We start from the raw sequence: 26,376 nt of genomic DNA on the forward strand, positions 1-26,376 counted from the left end.
ACGAGCCTCATCAAGATCGAGTGTGCAGTAGGGCCATTCGCATATTTCCAGCACTTCAGGCTTTTCTTTGAGTTATCTTTGGCATTTTGTTATATTTCCTTTATTGGAGCAGTTTCCAGCTGAGTATCAAAGTGATGCTGGATTGCTTTGGTTTTGCTTTACTTCGTTATGTGATTGGTCCAGGAAACTCGCGTCACAATCTTAACCAATCAAATGTAAAACTAAAACCAACTACGACTTGGTCACTCGCGTTTTCCGCGCTTTAAGGAGGTTGCCTGTTTCTACTCTGTGTTCTCATTGGCTAATAATCATGGTAACCTTTTTTCTGATTGGCAGTTGTCATCACTTTGGATTTGGTTTTTCGATACTTAATTGAAAAGTGCTCGACGATTGGCAATTGTGATAAATTTGGATTTGGTCGTAGGACACTCAGTTGAAATTCGCTTTTTGAGAATACAGTGTTTTATATCTGTGTATACATATCATATAAAGTTACTAAGGCAATATCAGAACTACAATTAGGTAAATAAACTATTTATACCTACCTTTGCTGTATGTTTGGAATGAGAATTTGTTTTACATTTAATCGGAGGTTGAAGTAGCTTTTTAGTGAGCTGATTTTATGTGCTGGTGTTCTCTGTATTTAATGTTCTTATGTGTTTTAAAATTGTTTTTGGCTTAAATACGTATTCAGTAACTATAGATCTAGACCAAACAGAACATTATTTGTCCGCTGGTGGATACGAGTTTATAATATCTCTCACAAAAGAGAGATATTGTCGACACTCGAGGATAAATTTGTATTAACCCACGGCCAAGTAATGTCTCCTCAGGGTTATCAAAAAGATTTTGTGTAGCAGCCGTCAATTCAGTGTCAATTCCACGTTTTATTCGATCCGATCAACTACGCTCAGCACACTGTTCGAATACAATACTCTACGATAAATCATTTCAAACAAGCTAGTGTCCTTTTCCGTGACCTTGAAAAGTGGTACAATATCCATAATGGTTCCGTAATGTTCTTTTTCTTCGATGTAAGTCTAGTTATCCGAAAAATAAAGGCGAAAATAACCTGCCATGAAAACACGTGTGCGCCGAGGTTTAACGTAGTGTCGAATGGCAAAACCTCGGTAGAGACTGGGCCTAGTGCTCAGGGAACCTACCATTTACATTTAGAGTAACTGAACTGTGATACAAATAAGGCCGCAAAAATTTTTTTATTTACACCATTTTCATGCTTCCATGCCTGTTACCGGCTTAATTTAATAAACCTGCCTTCTATATAGAAAGGGCTTATCTGGAAATGTTAAGTGCCCCCTTAATACTCTATTGGCGAGAGCTGATTCCCATCACTATATTCCCCCCACCTCCCCCCACCATCGATTAATAACGACCACACCCTTAGTTAGATTTTTCATTGATTTTCCCTTTCCCAAAGTTAATTTCCCAGAATGCGCTGCTTCTATTTCTTTCCGTTTAAGGAGGTAAAAGTATAGCGCCTACCTTTCAAGTAGCCTTCCTAAGTTTGCTATGGGAGGAGATGGTAAGGGGAAGAAATTGCGCATAGGTGGTTTGTGTTGCACAAAAACCTTGTAGGCTGCAAGGAAAAATCAAAGTGTCCATAGAAATAATGGGCTTTCAGATTCTATGCCATTTTCAGACTTTGTATTTTATCTTTAAGCCCCGTTCAGAGCGTTAGAAAAGGAAAGAGCTGCGGGGTATTTAAAGAACATGAACTCTATTCAAACAGCTATGAACAGAGGGCGAGACCACACCAGCTTCACCCTCTGTTAGGCTGTCACTGTCACTCTTGAAAAGAGAAAAGCTTAGTTAAGAAGGTGACTCCTTCATCTCCTTTCAATCGAGTCCCTTTTTTTCAGCCATTATCCCTTCCCCCCATTCTCCCACTCCGTTCACATTTGTTGAAACCGGAAGGCAGATGTTTGACAGTTGCATGGTCACAAGAATGAAGTGAAAATAGTGTGGCTGAGGAGAATTGCAGCCGAGCGTTTTTTTTTTCCTTTTGGGCGAAGTCCGTCGCGCAAGTCGAAAAAAAAAATAGTTAGAGCTGGAAAAAAAAAAAAAAAAGATAAAGATGTTCACGCGCCGCTCTGAGCCCTCGGAGTGAGCACTAACATTAATTTTTTTCTTCACTGATGTTTTTCGACTCGCGCGACGGACTTTGACGAAAAGGAGGGACTGCCCGTAATCTAGTGCTGTATTGCCAGTTACGCTAAATAAAATCCTGTAGTTTGGTTTAAAATGTTCATACAGGTTTGAACTAGTTTAGGCTCTGCTAACTCAAATATAAAAGAGCAGAAACCAATTTTTAAAAAAGAGTTAATTATTCACATGTTGACCGAACGCTAATCAGTGTGATATTCGTTGAGTTTTGTTCACCTTTTTCGTCATGAGACAGAATCATTTGCCAGATTTTAGCCGTTTAAACGGTTTAGAGTATCAATCAGTGTATTCTAAAAGTTCTGTCCAATTATCTTTTTTTTTAAACAATTCAAATCTAAGATTTATGACGCTACTAACTGAGAACGGTCGGACGGTTTGCTCGACAGATGATTTGCATAATCTGCTGTCACGCTAGGAAAACAAAAATTTGAAGTCACTACGGCGAAGGAAATTAGGAAGGAAACTGCATGATGTTTTTATATTTCTATGCTTTCGAACATCTTATCAGAGGAAATCAGCCACAGTTTTTAATGGTCTGGTCTGGACTTGAGAAATATCACCCAAGAAAGAAAGAGTACTTTTGACCAATTTTAGAAAGCTTTCTAACCGGTGTTTCTAAATAAATTATGGCGAACCTCTGAATAAACACATACAAAAATTGAAATGCTTTCCCAACCCCTGAGATATTATACAATTTAGAAATACAAACGATTTCTTGCTGCGTGCAGTGTGTTACGAGGAGCGAGCTTGTCAACTTTTATATTTTCGATGTCGCAAGAGGTCGAAAAGGGCCTTCTGCAGCTTTGAATATTGAGAGCTCTCGATAATCATCAATCCTCAATCCTCGATACCTCGTTCTCGAGGTATCGAGAGCCACAGTTTTAGTGTTTACTTATGCTATTAAGAAAATCATGCCTCGAAACTGCTGTGTTCAGAGTGTACAGAGAGGGTTTACGAAGAGAGTGGATTGAAAATACCTTTCCACAAGTTCCCAGAAGACAGAGATCTTTTCACAAAATAGATAGTCGCGATATGGAGAGATGTTGGATGAGATGGGAAATATCTGCTTCCACGCAGTCCTTCACTCTGAAAGAGAATAAACCCCATAAGCTGCAAGGCCATGACAATCCTTCAGTTTTCAAACCATAAATCCGAAAGATTTCTTACCGTTTGCAAAGTTGCGCTTTTGTGGCGGATCCTTTGCAGTTATCACCTCGACATTGCAGCCAAAACTTCAACTCTGAATTTTTCAGTTGACTGGGATCTTAGTTTTTAAGTGAAGACGATATTCCTGGAAGTTCTATAAATGGAAGAGATTCCAGCAGTTCTGAGGCATGATTTTCTTATTAGCGTAACTGAAAACTAAAATCGTGGCCATCAATGCCTAACCTATCCTCCCTAATCCACGATTCACACCAAATGCGACACACAAACGAATTAAAATAGGTTATAACCTTTGAGCTAGTTTCCGTTTTTAGAAGAAAGCAGATTTTACCTTTCCGTTTATTTCTCGTGACAGCACATGATAACGAGACATTTGTTTATTGTTATTTTCTCACGCTTCCTTAGAAACATTGAAATCCAAAACTGAAGCTATCAAATAGCGCTCTGGAGAACACGAGATCTCTTCTGAAGAGATCCATTTCGCTGCTTTTAAGAGCCATTTTCCGAGAAAATCGAAAATCGCAAGACATTCGTAAAAAAATTGAATTTTTTTTTCTTTTGCCAAAACATCCCTTTTAGTGACCTTATTCAAGAAAAAATAGTTTTGCGTTCACGCGTTTCATTGTACGGGAGAAATAACAAATAGTTTGAAAAACCGTTTTATTGCAGTCTTTTTGCGCTTAAAAACAACAGAATCCGACCGCAACTTCGAGAAAACGGTGAACGCATAAGAAACAATCCCTAACATCGAGACTTCAGCCGAGTATTATTTCGTTCTTAATCTTTAAAATCCTAAAAGAAAATTTGAAGAAAGAAGTTTTTAACATTTACAATCGACAAGTTTAAACAGGTCGTATTTGTGTCTCTTGAAATGTTAGAAAATGAAAGCGAACTTTAACCGTTGTAAAAGCCCTCTGGTATATGCCGCTTCCTAGTAAAACCCATATAGAATAAAGCCTTGGCTATTGAAGTAAATTACAGGAACGTTTTAGCTCTGGAAATTAAATACAGCCCTGACACTGGAGTAAGCAATTTGAGAATTTAAGTTAATAAACTTTATGCAAATTAGACGGCCCGCTGAATGAATTCATACTAAATGCAAAGTTTAGTGTAAAAGGACTACTTACTGTTCCTTGTAATATGTTTTTACAGTGATAATGTTATTTCTAGCTTTCAGCTGTGTTGGTAAGAGCCGTAAATAACTTTTTATATGACGACTGAAAAACGTTTGTTTAGCTACTTTGCTACCAGCGAAATCATTGAGATCGCAACTTCGAACTGAAGCTGTCACCGCTTGACGAAACTCCGTTACCACAATTTTAAAATAGTTTTCTTCAGGGGCAAAAAGCAGAATTAAAATGCATTCGAGACCGTTGACTTCGATTTTGAATTCGTTTAGTTAAGATTTCAAGCCACCACAAGGTCTTATGACCTCTACTGACCCGGAAATCGGTTACATGCCAAAGTCACGTTGGCAAACTGTCACAAAATACTCAATAGCTTCTGTTTTCGGCCTTTGTTTTGGTAGAAAAAAATATATAAACTTCTTACAGAACCGACCTATTATATATTTGTATTGGTCTGGACACATGCATATGCTGACCGGCTGTGAAAGACATTCATCACAGTTTTTGATTCAGAGTGGTATAATATTTCCCAAAATATTTCAAACACAAATGTTTCCTTAATAAGTTCGTTATTCCCGAATTTCCCACCTTGCAATAGTCCCTACAGCGAAAAAAGAAAAAAAAAAAAAAGCATAAAAGTCAACTTTATAGCTTGCTTTAGTTTTGTTTTGGATTTTTTTTATAATTTTTCCTCCGAAACCAGGAAACCCTAGCCAGGTAACTAGAAATTCTCAGTTTCATTTAGAGCTTGTCCACAACACAACTTCAAACTTGCGTGTGCTTATCGCATCCTTAAAACCTTCCAGACCTCTTCAAAATTGTTGAAAAGCCTATTGAGGCTAATAATAATCTTTGAGTTAACTATGACCAATTCACGCCGCGAGCGCGAGAAAAGGAGAACCACTCCGCAGGGCTGAATACGCGATGTGGAGTGTTATAAAATTCCACATTCTCGCGCGTAACGCTTTCTCTAGAGACCTCTAGAAGTGTTGTTTAGCGAAGATAAACAAAGTTATCTTTGGTTAACTCAAAGAACTTGCAGAAATACCTCCAGCCTGCATAAAAGAGCCAAGCGAGGCGAAAGTGGCATTTTGCACGAAGCGCGAGAAGCGACGAGGGGAGGAGAAAAATAAAGCTTTATTTTTCTCCATCCCTCGTCTCGCGCTTCGCACTCGTTTCGTGCTTCGAGCAAATACCGTGTTCGCCTCGCTTGGCTCATAAAGCGGCTGTTATGCAGGCTAAAATACCTCTTCACATTTATAAGATAAGGTGTCATTGATTTGTCAGAGCGGGAAGAGACATTTATAACGTGCAAATAGTCACAAGCTGAAAGGTAACTGACTGATTTGTAACAAGGACTCACCCTGACAAACAAGAAATGATCTCACTTTCCGAAAAGGAACGCTCTTTTAAACATAAACAAACTTCAAAAATAAGTAAAGGAAGCAAAACAATCAACAAAATAGATTTTTTCTTGACTTAGTTATTCCGGCGAGAACAAATGGTGAATGATTCACTCCTGGAAGCAAGCCTCTGAGGAGAAGTGAGAACACCGTTTAGGCAAAACTCTACAATTTGTGTACTTTACTAGCCTGTTCACAGACTCTCTTCATTTTTAGATATCGTCGAGTGCACGTATTAAAAAAAAGCACGTTCCGCCCTCTCTCACGAGCAATCGCTTATCTTGTGCGCGCACCAAATTCCCAAAACAGAAAAACGTCTGTGAGCAGGGCAGTACTTTCTGTTTCTACATATTTTTCCCACGGAGCTGGCAAGTGCAATTAATGACGGCTTTTTTCAGCAGGTCAACGTAGAGCGCTTTGCGGCGAACAGGCTTGGGAGGTACTTCTAATTCTAGTTGCTGACAAATGTTTTGAAGCATTCCAAGTTTAAGTCGCTCCAGAGATCCTCCCTTGGCCATGGCACAGAGATTGTACTGATCGTAAGTGATGGGGTGCTGTAGCGTGATGGATAGGATTGTTTCTCTTGCCATGGTAAAGTTTTCCTCTTCTACTACAGCTTGGATTTCAGCATCGTCGGATGTTTGCCGTCGGACCTTCGCTGCAAGACGTGAGAAATATGAAGTGCACTGCTGCGGGGTAAAAAACTCGGATACTTTGAACAAACGAACACTATCAGGTCCTTGTGCACGTCTCATCTCACGTGATACGATATCACCGTCCAGTTTTCTGCCGCTGGTTTGACCAATTGTAAACTTCGCATTTAGATAATCCCTTTGGTTTTGGTTAAAGCGATATGCTTTTTCGCTCGGCTTTAGCGCCCATCCTTCTTTTACCTCTACTTCGCCGGATGTAGCCACTCTTGTATCCCTAAAAGACGCAAACGAAATAACTTGACTGGTCGTGCCCTCCTTGAACCTGGACTTGTAGTCTAGTTTGGCAAGGTCTAACAAAGACCGTTTCTCTAAAGACTTGGTGCATTTCTCTAAAGATAGGTGTTTTTCGAGAGAAGACAGCCTTTGAAAGACCTTAACACACCCATCCTGAGGGCAGGTAAACACGGATGACGATTCATTTGTATTGTCAGTGGGATCATGAACCTGCTCCACTTCCGTCTCTTGCTTCTTCCTTGACTGAGTCGGTTTTGGGCTAAGGGGTCTAAAGTCTCCAGAAGAAAACTCAGATGAAAGCCAACCAATGCCATGCTCTGAAGTAGATAACACATAAAGAAACAAGATTTACATAAAAAAGCACTGTTCACCTACTTCAATACTTCACTCTGCACAGCCTGTGAAGAGTGCCCCTTTGGTCCACTTTGCTGCGCGAACAGATGAAACGTTTGCTTTTTACATCTTATGACCGGACATGTTCTTCAGAACCGCCATATTCTGCAATGTTCGTTTTAAAAATTTTGTAGAACAAATCAAGGACTATAAATTTATAAAGGGTCTAAGGGGCTTAAGTCTTTTAAAAATCAAAACCCCACGGGGTGGCAGACACCCGCTCCTCCTGCGTACCAGGATGGGAAATGGATGCCTTTCATGCGTCTGAAGGCTATAACAAACGATAAACGTACACCTTTTTACTCAAACCATAAAAAAATATATATTTGCGCGATGAAATAATTCTAAAAAAGGAGGAATTGTGAATTTTCATTAGGCTAACCTTCTGATGTTGTTTCCAATGGGATCTCTTTTCCCTTTCCCATACCATAAGCGCGCCAAGCTACGAGAATTTCGTCTTTAAACTCGAAATTGTTTAATTTGTTGATACCAATAATCTTTCTGTTGTCATCTACTACTGCTTCCTCTTCAACACTTTGCATGACAGCAACTCGAACTCCTTCTATCCCCCCATGCGAAAGAAGAGCACTCTTCAGTTGTTCGGCATTGGTCACGTCATTTCCTTCGTTTATGAAAGTCCTGACGTGATTCTTGCAGGTTGCAGCGAGCCTGTCTGCGGCACCTTTTCCACCCTGTGGGTCAGAAAAGTCAATGCGCTTGATCGATGCCGGTGGAGGAGGATATCACTGGGCATGAGAGTACGGTGGACGACGAATGATAACAGCCTGCGTTATCTTGGCGAAAGAACGCCTTGTTAATCTCACTGTGCTCCAGCTTGATGGTATTCAGGACATCCTGCATGATTTTAACCACTGCAGCACTGCCTTGATTGCACGACTGGACTATGTGCAGAAAGCCCTGCCACTGGAGTACCCCGCTCACACGACGGTAGACAACAGAAACGTGCCAGGAGATACCTCGCTTACCAAACCAGTCGGTTTGGGACTCTCTGTATTTCTGTGGCAGGAACTTCATGGCCCAGTCGTTAATTATCAAGACAGTTTTGTCGTCAAGTTTCTCCAGTGCATCTATTCTCGCTTGGTCTTGGTTAGCTGATCTAAGGATGTGGCATTTCCAGGACATTATGGCCAGCTGGGCTGTCTGGAATATAAATAGCGCTTCGTCTTTCGCGTCCTGAGTCGGAAAGGTCGTCTCGCCAAGGACCCGTTCAATCTTTGCCAGAGTTTCCTGAAGACTTTGACAACGGTCACAAAGATCAGTGTGTTGGTGACTGCATTGTTGCTGGTAATCTGCATCACTACTTTCGCTAAGAGTAAACAACACACAATGGTCTGCTACGTTAGAGGGGCTTGTGACATGAACCTGTTGATAAGACAAAACTGAGATTACTGTTTGTCTGTGCTTATACTTCAATATAATAGTTAATCAAATGATTTTTTAATCTAACGTATATTATTATCGAAAGGGGGCGAATAACTTTTAACCTTAACCATAGAAAAAAAAAACTATCCTCGTGCGCGCATTGTTAATCTCGAGAATTTATGTAAGCTAGTTACACGTGCACCATTTAGTGAAGAAAAAGAGTACAAAATATATATTTGCTCTACAGAATGATTTTGTTGACGAGGTAAAATAAGTACTTACTTTTAGTTTTATTCAAGTTGTCTTTCTGGAGTCAGAATTCACATTACCTTATAGTCCCCCTTCAAATACTGCTTGCTTGTCATAAGAGCTTGCACAACTGTAGTCTCCCACTCCTTGCCGGAACCTAATCCCCCTATTTGGCGTACGAGGGCCACGAGATCATCAAATGCGCGAGCACCTTCAGCTGCAAAATAATCTAAGCCCTGCAGTGATTTTCTTATAGAGGCACTGCACTCAAAGAGTACCCGTCTCATAGAAGTTTCGCTGAATGGTTTGAAGTTGATCTCCAAACAGTACTGAGTGTACTGTTGTATCACTCGGGTATCATCATACGGATTACGTTAGGTACTTGAATAACCTCACCAGACGAAAGCTTGAGATGTTTTTCCCCAAATGGAAGGTCCTGAACAAGATGCGGGCTCGTGATGAAACCAAGAAAGTGGTCAAGCTGCCTCAAGTCTACTCGTATTCGTGTGGTAGGCTGTTGTGGAACTTGAGCGCCTCGGCCAAACAGTGATCGATGAAGATTAGCCATGGAGTATCGGTATCTTGTCAACCCCGGGATATAACTGGAAGTGTCGTTGAAAGTTCCAACCCCTGCCATAATCGAAAGCACTTGTCTACGGGTATCCCAGCTGGTTGCATTCTGGTACACTTCTGCTAGGGCCTCTAAATACAAATACTCTGAATGTGACAACTCACTTACACCTAGGGCCTTGTTCATAGCCGTAGAACAGGCTAAACGTCGCCAGAGTTCACCAGCATTATCAGGGGTGACGCTCTTTAGCACAGTTGCTACTATTTCTGTGGCTGTCCTTGTTTGACGTTGTCTTGTTCGCTCAGAGGAATCACTCCAAGAAAGCCATGGCTTTCCAAGCGGTTCAAGTTTGCATGCTGCCAGGAACTCACTCAGCTTTTCGCGCGGCTCATGTAAGATCACAGGTGTGGGCTCGTCACTCTGAGTGGAAGCTGTGCTTATTGTGTCTGGTGACAGAAAGGTGTCATCAGCGATTGTTAGACGTCCAAGGCTTTCTGCGAACTCTTCAACAGATTGACCAGCATCACTTTGTCCTGGAGATGAGTTTGAGCTGTTCTGTAACATACAAAAAAGACGATTAGACATCAATGTTACTTCAATATTTCTGTTTATTTTGTCTTTAGGAATTATTTTTTTTATTATAGTTCGAAACTTAAGTTATACATCATTTTAAAAAAAGAAAATATGAATTTACATGCATACCGCTATCATTATAAATACTCCCGCTCCAGCCAGACCGAAAGGAATTTAAAGAAACGAACAGTGACCTATTCGTCTTAAAATCATTTTCAGAGTCATTTTCAAAGTTTACAGTTATTCACAGTTACCCAGCCCTTTCGGAATTTTGGCATTTGTTATGTTGGAATAACAGTCTGTATCCAAGGTTACCGTTTACTTACTTACATTTGCTTCTGAAGTCTCTAGTTCTACGCATGGAGTAACTTCAATCATTGGTGCGGGTGTCACTTTCTGTTGTTGGTTTGGCCCCCGCGAAATGTTGCTTGCACATTCTGCAAAGAGCTGTAGCAAAAATGAATGTTAACCTTGTTAAAAGGCCATCGCCGATTTCTTTACTATTCTTCAAAGCCATTTTCTTCTTTGGGGGGAGGGGAACAGGATAATAAAGGGTATTGTAACACTTGCGCATATGTTGCTTTACGCCCTCGCTCGTTTAAAATTAAAGCGTATACTTTAGCTACAAATGTGTTACGATAAACTTACGCGATCCAACTTGAATAAGTATTCCTTCAGTGTTTAAAATAAATGCAGATAGAACGCTGTCCAAATGCCGATCGCCTTTGACCGAGGCTGTTTTGTGAGCAGCTATTTCTAGTGAAATGCTACGCTTCACTTTTGAGGATCTCCAGCGCATACCAAATTCCGCTCTGTGGTGAGGGCATATTGTCAATGACAAGTGGGACTCTTCCACTGCAAATACCCCTAAACAAAGGTAAAGGGAAAATTACCCATTGCATGCATCAAGAGCGAGTTGAGAGGCTCGTGTGCTAGGAGATCTCGAGGCCCCCTTTTTCATAAAAAAGTCTTTAAAGTCTGTGTATCAGTGACAGGTGTGTGTGCGTGGGTGGCGGAGCGGGGGGGGGGGGGGTGGTGGTGGTGAATAAAGATCTTTTTTGCTATCGTAAGCGTTAATATTTGGTTTGCAAAATATTAGCGCCGCGGATAAAAGCCTGCGATTTTTAAAGAGATGAACTCGTTTGCTTATTGTTCTTGCAAGAAGGATACAAAAGAGTGGTAGGCAAGTACTGGGGAAAACAATTTTGTCAAATGGAAGGGGACATTTCGGTTCGATCGACCGAAATAACCAGACCGGTCAAATTGGACCAGCTTCAAAGGCGTTCCCAAATATTCTGGTAGGACCGAACCAAAATGGTCTATTCCATTTGATTTCTAACCGAAACTTGCGGAATTTTGGGCTGAATGGAAAGCACCCGAAGATTTTCTTAGAATAACATGACCATCGTGAGGTCTGCGATAAAGAGATGATGGAAATGTACACCACTATTAGCCGCTACGTAAGACGGTAAGACAGTACATAAGATTTACCTGCTCTTGCTAACAGCAGTTTCCATTCAGTGTCAAGTGCTGTATCTGCTTTTAATCCATACAACTTGCAGTGCCTCGAAATGTCCCTTGTACAATTTCTTAAAGCGAAAACTTCAACTTGGCCTGGATAATCGCTGCCTAAACCACAGGGTGTGGCGTCGTGTAATAAACCAGAAAAACTACACGAGTGAAACGTTGCCGAAGCCATGACAAAAAACAAAGCTCTCCCAACAAACGAGACAAACTCCACTAACGCTGTTTCGGTATTCGTAATACAAGACGGGAATAATTCAATTAAAAATAATATCGCAGAGGCACGTGCAATAGTAAGTGGCGAAACAGTTCGTGACAATATATAAATTTTATTCCAGGAGCATTTGACCTGGAAATGTTTTATTAATATTGTTCCTAGAGTCGAATATTTCTACACTGATGATCTATAAACAGACGTACGGTTGTACATTTTTTCATTGGGACTGCTGTAATTGCTTCTTTGTCTGTTTACATTGTGTACGAAGTATAGCACGTACCGTCATATGCGACAAGCTAGCGTGACCAATCTCTGCACGTTTGCTAAATTACACATCACATGATCTTGTTATCCCGTCTAGTACCTGATTTGTTCGCTCAATAAGAATAATACTCACCTTGTTAACTGTGTGGTTTGAGCAGTGGTTAATTTTCATCATTGTATGTTATTTTCGGACCAAAACATAATCGGGTTTCATTATTATTAAAGCGTCTGATAATGCGTAATAAGCGCTGCGTGGGAAGTGTTTAGATAGCTCAAGCGCTGAAGTTGCTGGACACATTTTGGTCAAAATCAGGTATGGATGAGTTGCCACTTCACAGGAAAAATAGATTGAGAGATGGATTTAACTTCTATCGCAACAAGCAATGGTAAGTTGCTCGTTCAACAAAACTTTGCGTTAAAAATATGAATTCATTCAGCGGGCCGTCTAATTTGCATAAATTTTATTTACTCAGATACTCAAATTACTTACTTTAGTGTGAGGACTATATTGGATTTCCAGAGCTAAAACTTTCCAGTGATTTAGTTCAATAGCCAAGGTTTTATTCTATATGGGATTTACTAGGAAGCGGCATATACCAGTGGCCTTTTACAACAGTTAAAGTTCGCCTTCATTTATTAACATTTCCAGGGATACAAATTTGACCTTTTTAAACTTGTCGATTGTAAATGTTAAAAACTTCTTTCTTCAAATTTCTTTCAGGAAATTAAAGAGTAAGTACGAAATAATACTCGGCTGAAGTTTCGATGTTAGGGATTGTTTCTTATGCGTTCACCGTTTTCTCGAAGTTGCGGTCGGATTTTGTTCTTTTGAGTACGAAAAACCAGCAAAAAATCGATTTTTCAAACTTTTTGTAATTTCTCCCGTATAATGAATCGCTTGAACCCAAAATTATTTTTTCTTCAATAAGGTTACTAAAAGGGATGTTTTGGCGAGAGGAAAAAAAATTCGTTTTTTTCACGAGTGTCATGCGATTTTCGATTTTCTCGGAAAATGGCTCTTAATAGAATACTGCCTATTACTCGTGTGGTGTCAAACAAGTTTCTCGGAATCCCAAACTCACTAAAGGGCGGTAAATGTAGCGACGATAAAATGAGGTTGATGGTTTATTTCCAAACCATCGTAGTATGTTGTTTTTCGTGATACAGTGGCTACTGCGACATATTCGGTCACGCTATGAAATCGATTTTACTACGCAGTCACAGAGAAAGTTCACAATAGGTGGATAAAATTGCAATGTAAAACTGTCAATCTCTGCGCGAAGATCACGCAATCCTACAGACATCTGCTTCGCTGCTTTAAATAGAATGCTAATCCAAGTTCAGTCTCTCGGAATCTCAAACAAAATAGGGCTGTGTTTTACTCAGCAATTCGTGATGGAGTCACTTCTAAAAGACCTCAAGAAACATGTAACATGCTCGATTTGTTTGGATACTTACACCAAACCGAAGACCATTGCTTGTCTTCATACGTTCTGCTGTGAATGCCTGGAGAGACATGCACTAACGAGCCAAAAACAAGGGTTTTATCGATGCCCCGAGTGTCAGGCACAAATTGGCATCCCTGAAGGAAAGCGTTTTAATAATCTGCCGAGCAGTTTTCTGCACAACAGTTTGTTGAGTCTTCTCGCCGTTCGACGCAGCGGCGAGGGAAATGAAATCAGCTGTAGTATATGCCAGAAGAAGAGCGCTGAGATCAACTACTGCTTTGATTGCGAGAAGTTTATGTGCCCAGAATGTGTGAAAGCACACGAAGTGTTTCGAGAAACTTTGTTTCAAGGACACAAAGTCACACCAGTGCGACAGTTTCAAGCCACAGACTACGAGGCGTTGTTGAAACGGCAGTCGTTTTGCTCCGTTAAGTATCACGAGAAAGAAGTAACAAAGTTTTTCTGTGTGGGCTGTCAAAGCTGCGTGTGTCAGGTTTGCATCGCCACTGATCACAAGAGCCACGATGTTGTTCCGCTTGAAAAGGCAGCGGACGATGAAAAAGCAAACATCATTGCCAGAGCAAAGCTGGTCAAAGAGATGAAGGAGGTCTGCCGAGGCGTTATTCGTGAATTTGAGAACACGGAACATGAGTTGGAAACGAACATTATCACAGCTAAACGCCAAGTTTCCTTAGCAACCGAACAGATGATGGGAAAGCTTCGCCAACTGGAGCGTGAAGCCATTACTGCCCTAGAGAAGACTCGCGTGTCAAGGATTGAGAAATTACATTCTGGAAAAGCATCGGTTGTGTCTTTTGAAAAGCAACTTGACCAAGCATTTGAGTTCAGTAACAACCTGGTTGAGAGAAGCTCAAGTTCAGACATAATGCAAAACAAGAAAAATGTAGGAGAACGAATCGAAGACCTCATCAAGACCACAATGCCAGCACTTCCGGTTAGCTCGTTTGTAGAATTTGTGACGACATGTGAACCAGAGAGTTTGAGTCTGGGATTTACGAGATTCAGCGACACAGATGTGCAAGGATCGGCCGTGGAAGGACTGGATCAGAATTTCCAAGCTGGTAGAGAGGCAGAGCTACTAATTTGTCCCAAAACAAGCGAGGGAGAAATCAGAAACACTCAGCACACAGATCGTGTTGAAATACGCATGGACCCTGCGGATCAGGTGACGAGTTTGGCGACGAGTGAAAGAGAAGATGGAAATTTCCAGGCGAAATTTGTAGCGAAAGTACCAGGTACTTATAAAATGGAAATAAAGATAAATGGACAGAAACTTGCCAAGAGTCCATTTTCTATTCCGGTAAAAGTGCGACAGCTAAATGTTGTAGGCAAGTTGGACGTTCAGGGAATGCTGCAAGGTCCAGCCGGCATTGCAGTGAACAGTAAAGGTGTAATTGCTGTGGCTGATTTTAAAGGTCACTGTATCCTGGTATTTGATGAGACAGGAAAGTTTGTGCGAAAACTTGGTTCTTATGAAGACAAGGATGGACAATTAAACAATCCTGTCGACGTCACATTCCTCAACGATGACGAGATTCTGGTGGCAGATGAAAGTAATCACCGAATACAGCAGTTGAATGTACAGACAGGGAACTTTGTGAAAAGCTTTGGAAAAAAGGGAAGTGAAGATGGAGAGTTTAAGAATCCTTCAAGTGTTTGTACAACCAGTGATGGATGTTTTATCGTTGTAGTGGATTTTAATAACAACAGAATTCAAGTGTTTACAATGGATGGTGAACCTGTGTTTAAGTTTGGAGACAGCGGCCCAGAAAGGCTGGATCATTCACTCAGCTGCGTTTGTTACGAGGAAAAGTTAATTGTAACTGACAAGAATAATAACTGTGTGAAAGTGTTTGATGAGAAAGGACAGTTTTTGTACAAGTTTGGAGAAAAAGGAAACGGTGATGGACAATTAAATCTGCCGTATGGCTTATGTGTTGACAAACATAACAACGTTTTCTTATGTGATGGGGAAAATAATCGAGTTCAACAGTTTATATTGGAAGGAACTTTCACTGGAAAGACAAGTACTAATAATCAATTTGGATGGCCCTGGGGTGTTACCACAATGCTCGATGATCGAATTTTGGTCACAGACTTCAGAAAGAAAGAAGTTTACATTCTGAAATGAATGCCCATGTTTGAAAGTAACAATCAATTCTTCGTAAGCAAGCCTTTTGCGAATATCTTTAAGTTTTGTTATTTTATTAATTTACGGAAAGATGTGACATGTCACGTGTCGGAAGAGAATTCGAAAGAAAATGGCTAGAATCAGCAACTTGCTTTCTAATTTTTCAAGGAGAGCTCAAAGAATTGTTGATTCATCACTTCAGAAATGTGATTGTTTGTGCTTTTTATTAATTCTAGTAATAGGACTGAGTGAAGTCCAATTCGGTCTGTAATCATACGAGTAATTGAAAAAATCGGAGGACCGCGAAGGGGGAGTCCCATTTGTCAATCACGAGTTTAAGAAAGAAACTAGATATCGGTTATACATTTTCATGAAAAGATCAGAAAAAAGGTTCAGTTGCCGAAATGCGCGACAACAGCGCATGCATATGACACGCATTGTCCACTTACACAGGCATGACATGTCAACTGTTCTATTCAATTGTCCAGTTACAAGCATGACACCTGCACTGTCCAATTGGTGCTCAAATCGAGCTGGTGATAACCAATCACATGCAAGAATTTTGTTATAGTTTTGATCGACCGCGAAATTGATTTCAAACGAGATTAAGCTTTGTAACCGCTTAAAGATGTGGGAGTATTGTAAAGGCAAAAAAACACATTTCTGCGAAGTAAATCTACAGTGACACTGATTAATGTTAATTGTTGTTGATAATTATTACTTATCAACTCCACATTTTTTTATCATGTTTAAGTAGACTTTTCCATGAGCATATTTCGGTAGACTTTTAGTTAAGTTTAATGATGGCAATTCTCTCATCAGATTGAGCATGCTTTTGTATCAATTTTTTTTAATTAACACATTGAGAGTAGCTTGTATGATTAAGCTGTAAACAATTTGACAATTTCATAGTACTTAGTTGCTTTTGGAGGAATTACATTCAATATGTGATGAGAAACCGTGTTAAGTTAAGCATTTCTATTTAGCTACTTTATACATGGAGGAGTTTTCATAAATAAGTTCCTTTAAGTATTATGAAAATATAAATTAATTGAATGAATTACTGATATTATAGGATATTTCCCACTGTATTCATGAATTGTTTTACAGTGCTTATCCTTTAAGTTTGTATAACATTGACCATTGTTAAAACAAATATCTTATTGGATGCATTGGGAATTAATTTACTTGTTTGATTTTCAAAAGTGTATTACTGTGCAACAAGAATGGCTGCATGAGTAATAGATAAATGTTCTTTTTTTTTGTACTAAAAACTCTTCTTTGGATGAAGTGGGCTATTGTGAATTATTTTTTGACTGTGCCAGATAGCATCAGTTGAAAGCTAAGATGTGACGTTCACGAGAAACCCTTTCGCATAGCTTGGTTCAGTTTAAGAGCAAAGTTGACCAAAATGTTTTCTTGCAAATTTTCATTCTTCAGAGACAGAGCAAATTAGATGAGGTAACAGGGAGGACCGGGGAGGCTGATGGTTGGTAGGCATTCTAGCTACACAGCCTCCCCTCACCACACCCCTAGAAGGAAGAGATATTCCCCCACAACTGAGCATGACACTGGAGCTCATTGTCGGCCAGCTAGATGTGCTAGCACATTTTTGGTGCGCAAACATTTCTGAACAGGGAAGTATTGTAGAAACCAAGAGCCTTGGGGGTGGGCTGGGATGTACTCCTGTTGATGATCCCATCATGCTGCCACACATTGAGGAGGTTGAAGAGGGACCCATGTTAGGGGGAAAGAAGCAAAAGAGTTTGTCCCATTCAAAAGTTTACACATATAAGCCACGAATCAATATCCATTTTAAAACACCCTTCCTCAAACAAGACAAGTCTTAGAAACAGGGGGCACAGCTTTTGGGTACCCAGTTTTTGCTACTACCTTTTACCAGTCTTTGTGAAGCATGGACTCCTTTAGCTTGAATCAGGCAGTTTTTTTTGGAGGGAGGGGATGGTAGGGAAGCACTACAATTGCTCTTTCTCGTTCTTCCCCCTTCCCTTAAAAAGGAACACTTGATCGTTACATGGGGCTTAGTCGGGAAAGAGGTCATGAAAGACGTCATGAACAGTCTTGTATGATTTTTTTTCGTACAGAGACGAGGCAAACATTTCATGCAATGTGGAGATGTATTAGCTTACGCTTGAACGCAGTGATATTTTATTTTTTTAAAGACATTTTTCAGTGAAGGGGAGAGACTGTAATATTCATCGAACCCTTTTCCTTGCAGACAGTTTCGATTTTGTAACAAAGGGTGACGATGACGGAAAATAAACTACAAGAATGCATGGATAACCAACAGAAAATAACTCTACATATCAGACCTAACAAGTACCGCAATACTATGTCAAAAATAGTCAATGATTCTATTGGTTTAAATTAACTTTAGTCTGTTATTGGTTTAGAAAGCCTATGCCACCCTTTCGACCAGTCAGGTAAGAGCATTCACATATTTCCAACGCTTCAGGCTCTTTGCCAGTTTTTTTTCTTTGAGTTATCTTTGGTTTTTTGTTATATTTCTTTTGTTAGAGCAGTTTCCAACTGAGTATCAAAAGTGATGCTGGATTGTTTTGGTTTTGATTTACTTCGTTGTGTGATTGGTCCTGAAAACGTATGTCACAATCTCAACCAATCAACTAAAACCAAACACAATTTGGTCACCCGTGTTTTCCCACACTTGAGGAGGTTGCCAGTTTCTACTCTGGGTTCTCATTGGCTAATGATGACGGTAACCTTTTGCTCTGATTGTAACTTTTGACCACTTTGGTTCTGGTTTTTTGATACTTAATTCAAAGGTGCTCAATGATTGGCAGTTGTGATCACTTTGGATTTGGTTTTAGGACACTCAGTTGAATTGGGCTTTTTGAGAATACAGTGGTTTATATCCGTGTGTACATACCATATAAAGTTACTATAGCAATATAAGGACCGCAATCAGATTAATTAACTAATTAATTAACTATTTATACCGACCTTTGCTGTATATTCAAACTTTCACGATGCCACACAACGACAGCATCAAGGGGCAAAATTCCCTATTTTGTGCATATACTGTCCGAACAGACAGGGTATGCACAAATACCCTGGGTTCGGAAACATCTAAATTGAATTAAAAGTAGTAATGGTAGGGGTAGTAATGATGGATGTAGGGTCACTTGACCCAGAAAGGGAGTGTAGGGTACTAGACAGAGAAATAAATACTCTGGAAAAAAATTTCAAGGGGGTGGTGAGGGTTTAGATTATAGAAATTACAACAACCTCTTGTGCCTCTTTCGCCTCCTTAGCAGACACTATTTTGTCTGTAACTCTTAAGCAGGATCAAGATCATACCCCAGTTTTTTATTACTGATTTTGGATGAGGACTATCATCTTTCTTCCAAGGGTCAAATATACATTTTCCCCCAAGGTGTAGGGGTATCTTCATATATTAAGTTTGGGGGCCTGTTTCTTGAAAGTCCCAGTAACTTAACAGGCCTCAAACCATATTCTAAAGTCAAAATTTAAAGAATAGAGAAGTAGATTCTGAGACCTAAACCAGGTCATTTTGAATATTTTGCTCATAGTTGTATTGTATAATTTTCACAACTTTTGAAACCCTCATCTTGAATGAAAACAGACAGCTGTACAGGCCTCTTAAGTTACCAGGATCTTCCAGAAACAGGTTCCCACTCATTACACCTCCTTAACATAACCATTTTGTTGTATGTGTTCCTAAAATCAAGTTCCAGTCTGCTACAAATAAGACCAAGTGTCAAGACCTAATCTGAACTTCCTATTGAATGCTGATAGGCCTGTCAAACTTCTAATATTTTTGTAATTTTCATAGCCTCTTGATCGATTTCTACTGAGGGGACCCGTGGTTCTAAAACAATTTATAGACGATAACTGACGGTATGGTCCCCGGCGAGGCTCAGTTCGAAAAGGAGGTAGGGTTACCGAGCTGGTTTTCAACGGTCGTGTGTCAAGGTTGATGTGGCCGCGGGCTGTTAGAAACCTCTAAACCGGAAATTTTTGAAGCAAACTGCGGCTTAGTGTCGGTTGCACGGGGAAGATTGAGTTTTTAATGAATTTTAATGAAACTACAGTATATGTGCTTGGATTCTGCGTTGGATTTGTGGGCGCCCGATCATTTTGAGCTTGGATTTTTCGCTTCTCGGATCAGGCGTTCGGAAATGGAGTGTTCAGCCTTGGGCTTTTCTTATGTACGTTGAAAACCTCGAAATAAACAACTTGCTTAAATGGGCTCTTTTCATCAAAGTAAGCGGTCAGATAACAAGCGACACACTGTGGAAGTAAGGTAAGGTTTTTTTTTTGAGAACTTGACGTATTTTTTATTCCTTAGAGCGGTCGTAAATATGCCCATACAAACTCTTATAATTCCGCCATGACTGTTATTGCGCAAGATGATCATCTCACAGCTGGAGCTTGGGCCGCCTGTGGTGACAACAACACCGTTAAGACTCAGCATGTCAATCGCTCAGTTTTTTTAACGAAAACTTGGCTTTCTAGACAAGATCTTTAGTAAAAAGCAATTCTTTTTATTTGCAACAAAGTTTATAAGGATCTTCAGGCGAATAAAGCGAAGTAAACATCACCAACGACTCTAACAGCTTCAGACGCGAACGAGTTATTGTGTGACAACAACACCGTAAAGACTCATCATGTCAATCGCTCAGATTTTTAGACGAAAACTTGGCTTTCTAGACGAGATCTTTAGTAAAATGCAATTCTTTTTATTTGCAACAAAGTTTATCAGGATCTTAAGGCGAATAAAGCGAAGTAAACCTCACCAACGACTCTAACAGCTTCAGACGCGAACGAGTTATTGTGTGACAACAACACCGTAAAGACTCATCATGTCAATCGGTCTTATTTATTTAAGTCAAGACGCTTGGTAAAAAGTCAACGCACAAATATATTTTTTGGTCTTACTACTGGTGTTAAATGCAATCGAAAGTGACGGTTTTCTGTGGAGAGCCTCGAGGCGATTAAAGACCTTGTTTTCTGGCGCACAGCTGTTTTCAAACGAGGCGCTTTTTAAAACCAACATGTTTACCTAACACGAGGATCCCTCTTTGCAAAGGCGCCGAATTCGTGTAACTATGTTGATTATACAAGATACACTGATCAAAGCAATGATTTCTAGTTTTTGCAAGAGCATGTATTTGAGTTATTTTCGTTTTCAATCAAATGCGTGGGAAGATGAGGGTGTGATATTTTTCACTCACAAGTCTCACAACGAAGAAGGTGCAAGGGTTTTTATTTACTTTTGAAAAAAAAAAGCAGGTCTTGCTTAAAAGTAAGTCTCTCCCATTAAAAACTATCAGAGTTTTACAGCGGATTCTAACAATCTTTGTTAAAAGTAAGGAGCTATCAACAGCTTCTCCAAATTTTCGGAGAGAGCAGGCGCTGGCGCACAGCTGTTTTCTAGTTTTCAATCAAACGCGCCGCAAGACGAGGGTGTGATATTTTTACTCACAAGTCTCACAATGGAGAAGTAACGAATTTTTTTTTTTTGTTTTATATTCTCTTTCGGAGAAAAAAAAAACAGGTACAGATAACTTTCGTAGCGCGAAATTTGATCGCCCAGTAATTTGGAAGATGAATCTGACAGCGTCAATGACGTGTTGAATATACACGTAACCTGTTGAGCAAAAAAAAAAAAAAAAAAACAAGCAGGACATGACGATGCGAAAAAAATCTCAGCTCCTGCTAAAAAATTGTGGGAGGAGATTATTCAGTTTTTCGTGCTTACGAAGCGCATTGTTCTAAATTTTCTGTCCAATGTTTTTTGACTAAATATCGTTTAATTTTCTGTATGTTTAGCTTCTAATAAGTTGTATTGGATTGATGACCAACTCGCCGACGTCTCTACTCGATTTTATACGTCGGCGAGTTGGTGTCGGCGAGTTGGTCCGTCGGCGAGTTGACCGTAAACCCTATTGTTGAAGGGATGTGAAGAAAAAAGCCCTTAATGCCACTTTTGATAAAAAAGAGTAAATAAAGTATTTTTGCAAGCAAAGTGACCCAACTAGTGGGTTACCCCCAGCATTTTATCAGGCTTCCCTGAAAATTATCTGGTACCCAGTTTAACCCTTGCGAAATGGCTTTTGGAATTCCTAGGAATTCCTAGGAATTCATTCCTAGGAATTCCTAGGAATAAAGGTGTGAATTTTCACGGTAAATTCGGACTGGGAATTCCCAACCATAACAACTCTGGTTCTAAAAACCTAGAAATTCCTAGAAATTCCCAGAAATTCCAAGTTTATAGCCAACAGGACTTGGAATTCCTAGGAATTCCTAGGAATTCCAACTCAGAGAACCAATGACTTTCCCTGAAAAGTTGTAAATCTAAAAAATTTCTAGGAATTTCTGGGAATTTTTGGAAATGTTTAAGAATTACTGGGAATTTTAAGCAAAAATTTGAGGCTAATGATATAAAATAAATACTTTAAATTAAAAAAAACCCAGCTAAAATTCAAGTATTCAATGAAATTTATTTAGAAGCTTAATTAAGGCTTACATGTAAAATATTTTTGATTAATTAACATCAATGTGTGGTAATATTAGGATGGAATTTGATTTATTTTTCTTTTCTTGAAAACTTCATACGGATTAATCCTCAATTACAGCTATTCATATAAAATAGTTCTAATCAATCATTAAATTTGGTTTGACACAAATTGTGAATAAAATCTGTTGATTCTTTTCCATAAAATACAATATCTTAAGTTATATTTGAAAACCAAGCACTCTTGGGAGTGAAGGGGCTAATTACAGACAAATAAAATTGATTTTTTGATTAAAATCTTGTTGTAACTGTAACAATAAATTAGAATGAAGTTATCCTAAACTGCAAACTTAGCTGCTGTTTGTACTGTTTGTATTTTTTTTCCTGGGCTCACAATGAGTTGGCCTTGAATGAGGTTGTCAACAAGAACCTTGACCATTTTGTATCTGGATTCCTTGACATCTGAATTTGAAAAAAAATAATATATTAAAATATGTATATTTAAAGCTCAGACCAGGCTTTTAAGATGGCTATGAGGAAAAGGGCATTCATTGGATTCTCAAATTGAGAAATCTCTGTTATATTGAGTGACTTTTATATTGGAGTTAGTACATCTCTCTCATGGATTTTACTAAAAAAGGGCTGAATACATTATTTTGTTTTTACCAAGGAGGGCTTCTTTATGTACTAAGGTTTGTTTAATAACAGTTCCTATTATGAATCTTGAATGTTCCCAAACGTGACTAGAGGAATCTTGAAACCTTACTGATAGGTTTATTTCATTGTAAAGCATAAGCTTAAGAAACTGCGGCATGCAAGTGACCGATTCGATTCTCAGAATTATTCTAGTTTCAGTTGCGCCGAGCGTTACGTAAGCTTAATTCAACCCGCTACATCTATTCTTTTATAAGATTTTGATCACGTAACGAATATCGCAATTTTTACTCACCACAAACTTTCAAAATCGTAGCTTTACAGATGGCCACTCGACCCTTGTTTGTACCAGTCAATATGTCAACTGTTGTCCCTTCTTTTAACTCCACGGCGCCAACGACTTTCTTTTCTTTTACAACACTCACGCTATTCTCGTTTTCCCATTGAACCACAATAAAAGCTATCTTTAGAAATGTTATATTAAGCAAAACAGTTGAGAAAAGCGATCAACCGATCCAAAGTACATTCAAAGATGAGCGCCAAATGGAGTCTTCTTTGTTTCCGATCACGGGCATGATCACGTGGATCTTCTAGGACTTGTCATTGGCTAGCAGAGAGAATCCGCTGGCTTGCCGATTGCATTGTTAGGAGAAGTGCCCAACTTTATTCTGACTTCTCCGACCGGTTCTCTGCTTCTAGAAGATGGATAGCTTGGTGATATAAATAAAGATGTGAGCTCACTCTATGTAGAAATAATCGACAAGAATCGATCGTATTACAAATGCTCAATTTGTGGCCGAAAGTTGTCGAAGAAACAAAGACTCGAAACTCACTTGAGTTGTGTTAGTGGCAAAGGTGAGAAATAACACAAGCCAATCACAGTTTTGAATGCGACTACAAATCGTCTTTTACCCTCATATTTATAAAAGAAGGATACCACATTCGGAAGTATAAGAGATACATAGATGATCCCAGTGTACCAGTGCCTAAATCTACAAAGCTTGACCGTAGAAAGCGTTCAGCAACACGTTCCAACACCGCCATCTCGATTCCTCAGTCAGTCGTTTCCACTGAACTTAAAGCAGTATTGACAACAGAGTAGAGTGCGTCTTACAAAGGAGAAACATTTGTACAAGAGACAGAAGTAGCTATATGCGATTACAGAGGTGCGTTGGAACTCTGGTCCACAAATAGTTATGCACTGCCCGAAGTATAAAACAATTTTGTTGATAGCTGACAGACAGAGAAGAACAACAAGTAAACTTAAGAGCTGTTATTATTGAAGTGTGACTAGCACTTTTCATTTTTATATAAAGAAGGACTTGTAATTTGCACCAAAAATAAAAAGATGTAATGTTTTTTGGGAGATCCAGCAATTGGGACATTTAAGAAATTAAGTTATGAAAGGAAACTTAGTTGGTATTTCTCACTACTAACAAGTCTTGTTGACAAATATTTTCAGATCAGAGTTTCAAATAAAGTAAATTGAAGACGTCATATAAAAGGTGTTTTTCCTCAAAGGGAACATTGACTACCTCTGTCTTGTCTGCATGCCAAATGTTTGCAAAGTGTGTGGATGATCCACAAGTATTGGAACTCTTACAAAAATGTTTTGTAAGAATAAAAACAGCAAAACAAATTACAGCAATTAGTCATGAAAATAGAGCAAAAAACTGAAAAAAAAAGCAGCAACAACAATCATGAAAAAAGAAAGATTAATTAGGTGTTGAATTTGTTTGTCTAAGGCATGAAATTTCTACTAAAAGTATTTTCAACAAAAAGTCTCTGACAGCGTTGGAGGCAACTAAGCTTGACTGTTCCAAGGTTTTCTAACAAAGGCAACCAGTAATGTAGGTTAGGGAAGTAAGATAACAATGTAATTATTGTTAATTATTGTGGAAGTTGGCAATTTCTAGTTAACATAACTGACAGCTGGTTCATGAGAAAATCCATATTAATGTAAAGATTTACTAAAACTTAGTTTGAGTAATAAATTTCATGATCTTTAAGTTATAAACATGTACATGTATGTATATCTCTTGGTAAGTTTTGTATAGCATACCTTTTATTGAGCCAAAGTTTTAAGCCTCTGAAATTACTCTTTTTCTTAAAACCTTCACATTCAAGGTATTTCTTAGAATTTATGTGGACCTCAGGGTATTAAAATTGCCTCAAATTCAATTCCCAGAAATTCCCAAGAGTTCCACACTTCTTAAATTATAGGTAGTTTGTAAAGCTGAGAATTCCTAGGAATTCCTAGGGATTTCAAGTCCTCACAAAACTGGAGTCTTCCTTTCCCAGAAATTCCCAGTAATTCCAAGCTTTTTAAATCAGAGCTAATTTGCATAGTTGGGAATTTTTGAGAATTCCTAGGAATTCCTAGGAATTCCTAGGAATTCCCAGAAATTCCCAGAAAACTGGGAATTCAGTTTGCAAGGATCATTTGCATAATTGGGAATTTTTGAGAATTCCTAGGAATTCCTAGGAATTCCCAGAAAACTGGGAATTCAGTTCGCAAGGGTTTGTGGCTCAGTTAATATCCACCAATATTCACCAACACAATAATTGTTTTGATATATACCATGCGGAAACCAAAAAAAATTAGTTCATTTCTGTCAATATAACGAAAAATGGTTGAAATTAATTTTGTCTCTTCACCTGCTTGGCAGTGAATATAACTTGCTGATCTCTTCTGAACAAATGAATCAGCACACATGAAAAGCACTATTCACCTGTGTGATATTTTCTGACAAGTGATGTTTGCATGTGTAAGATTCTTTGTGAACTGCTGTGTACAAAAGATTAAAAAAGCAAAATCAAATTTACCAGTATTGCTTTTTCATGTCATTTCACTTTTGTTTATAGAAAATTGCATTTAATATTTTTTTGTCAATTCTCTGAAACATATCAGATATTTTTGTCTTCAAGATTGTTCTTGTTTGTTTGTTTTTAATTTTTTAGCTGCTTAAGCCTCTTACATGTGACTGGTAGTGTGTTAAATAGCTTTTTGTGATGCTTTCAGTGTTACTGACTCCCACAGAAAAAGAGCAGCATCCCCATCTGTACCCACACCCCATACTCATGACCCCCTCCAAGGACTGCACCCGAAGAGGCTGCTCCCAAGGTAAGTCTGGACAAACTGTGAATTCATCAATTAGGAAATTATAAGATTAAATAAGAAAATGAGATGGCAGCTTAACCTGTTCTCTTAAGAGTGACAAGCATCTAATTTCTCCATTCAATATCACCCCTGAATCAAACATTAAGGTCATGAGAAAGTAGGAAATGATCACAAACTAAAAAACCCTCTTGATTGTTAATCAAATTCTCCTTGTCAGCACCTAAGGAAATGTTTAGAGAACAGTAGGGAGAATATGTATGCTAATGTTAGGGAGTGAGGGGTAAATGTCTAGAGCTCTGAGTTCAAGACTTGGACATGTTGCTGTGTTGTGTTCTTGGGTGAGACACTTTACTTTCACAGGGTTCTCTCCACCCAGGATTATATATGGATACTGCTGTCAAGGAAACCTGATGAAATGCTGGGGGGTAACCTGCAATGGACTGACATCCCATCTGGGAAGGGGGGGGGGGGGTGTGAAACCA

At 39.1% G+C, this 26,376-nt stretch overlaps 1 protein-coding gene and 1 pseudogene across 1 annotated transcript; one reads left to right on the forward strand and one right to left on the reverse strand.

The window, feature by feature from the left end:
* Positions 1-6,222: 6,222 nt before the first annotated feature.
* Positions 6,223-11,693, reverse strand: LOC131771196 (uncharacterized; annotated as a pseudogene).
* A 1,646-nt stretch (positions 11,694-13,339) lies between these two features.
* On the forward strand, positions 13,340-16,512 carry LOC136284390 (E3 ubiquitin-protein ligase TRIM71-like). Its single transcript, XM_066174665.1, has one exon. The coding sequence runs from the start codon at positions 13,395-13,397 to the stop codon at positions 15,597-15,599; it is 2,205 nt and encodes a 734-aa protein (XP_066030762.1). The 5' UTR covers positions 13,340-13,394; the 3' UTR covers positions 15,600-16,512.
* The last annotated feature ends 9,864 nt before the right edge of the window (positions 16,513-26,376 follow it).

This window comes from Pocillopora verrucosa, chromosome 11 (genome assembly GCF_036669915.1).
Source record: "Pocillopora verrucosa isolate sample1 chromosome 11, ASM3666991v2, whole genome shotgun sequence".
Lineage (NCBI taxonomy): Eukaryota > Metazoa > Cnidaria > Anthozoa > Scleractinia > Pocilloporidae > Pocillopora > Pocillopora verrucosa.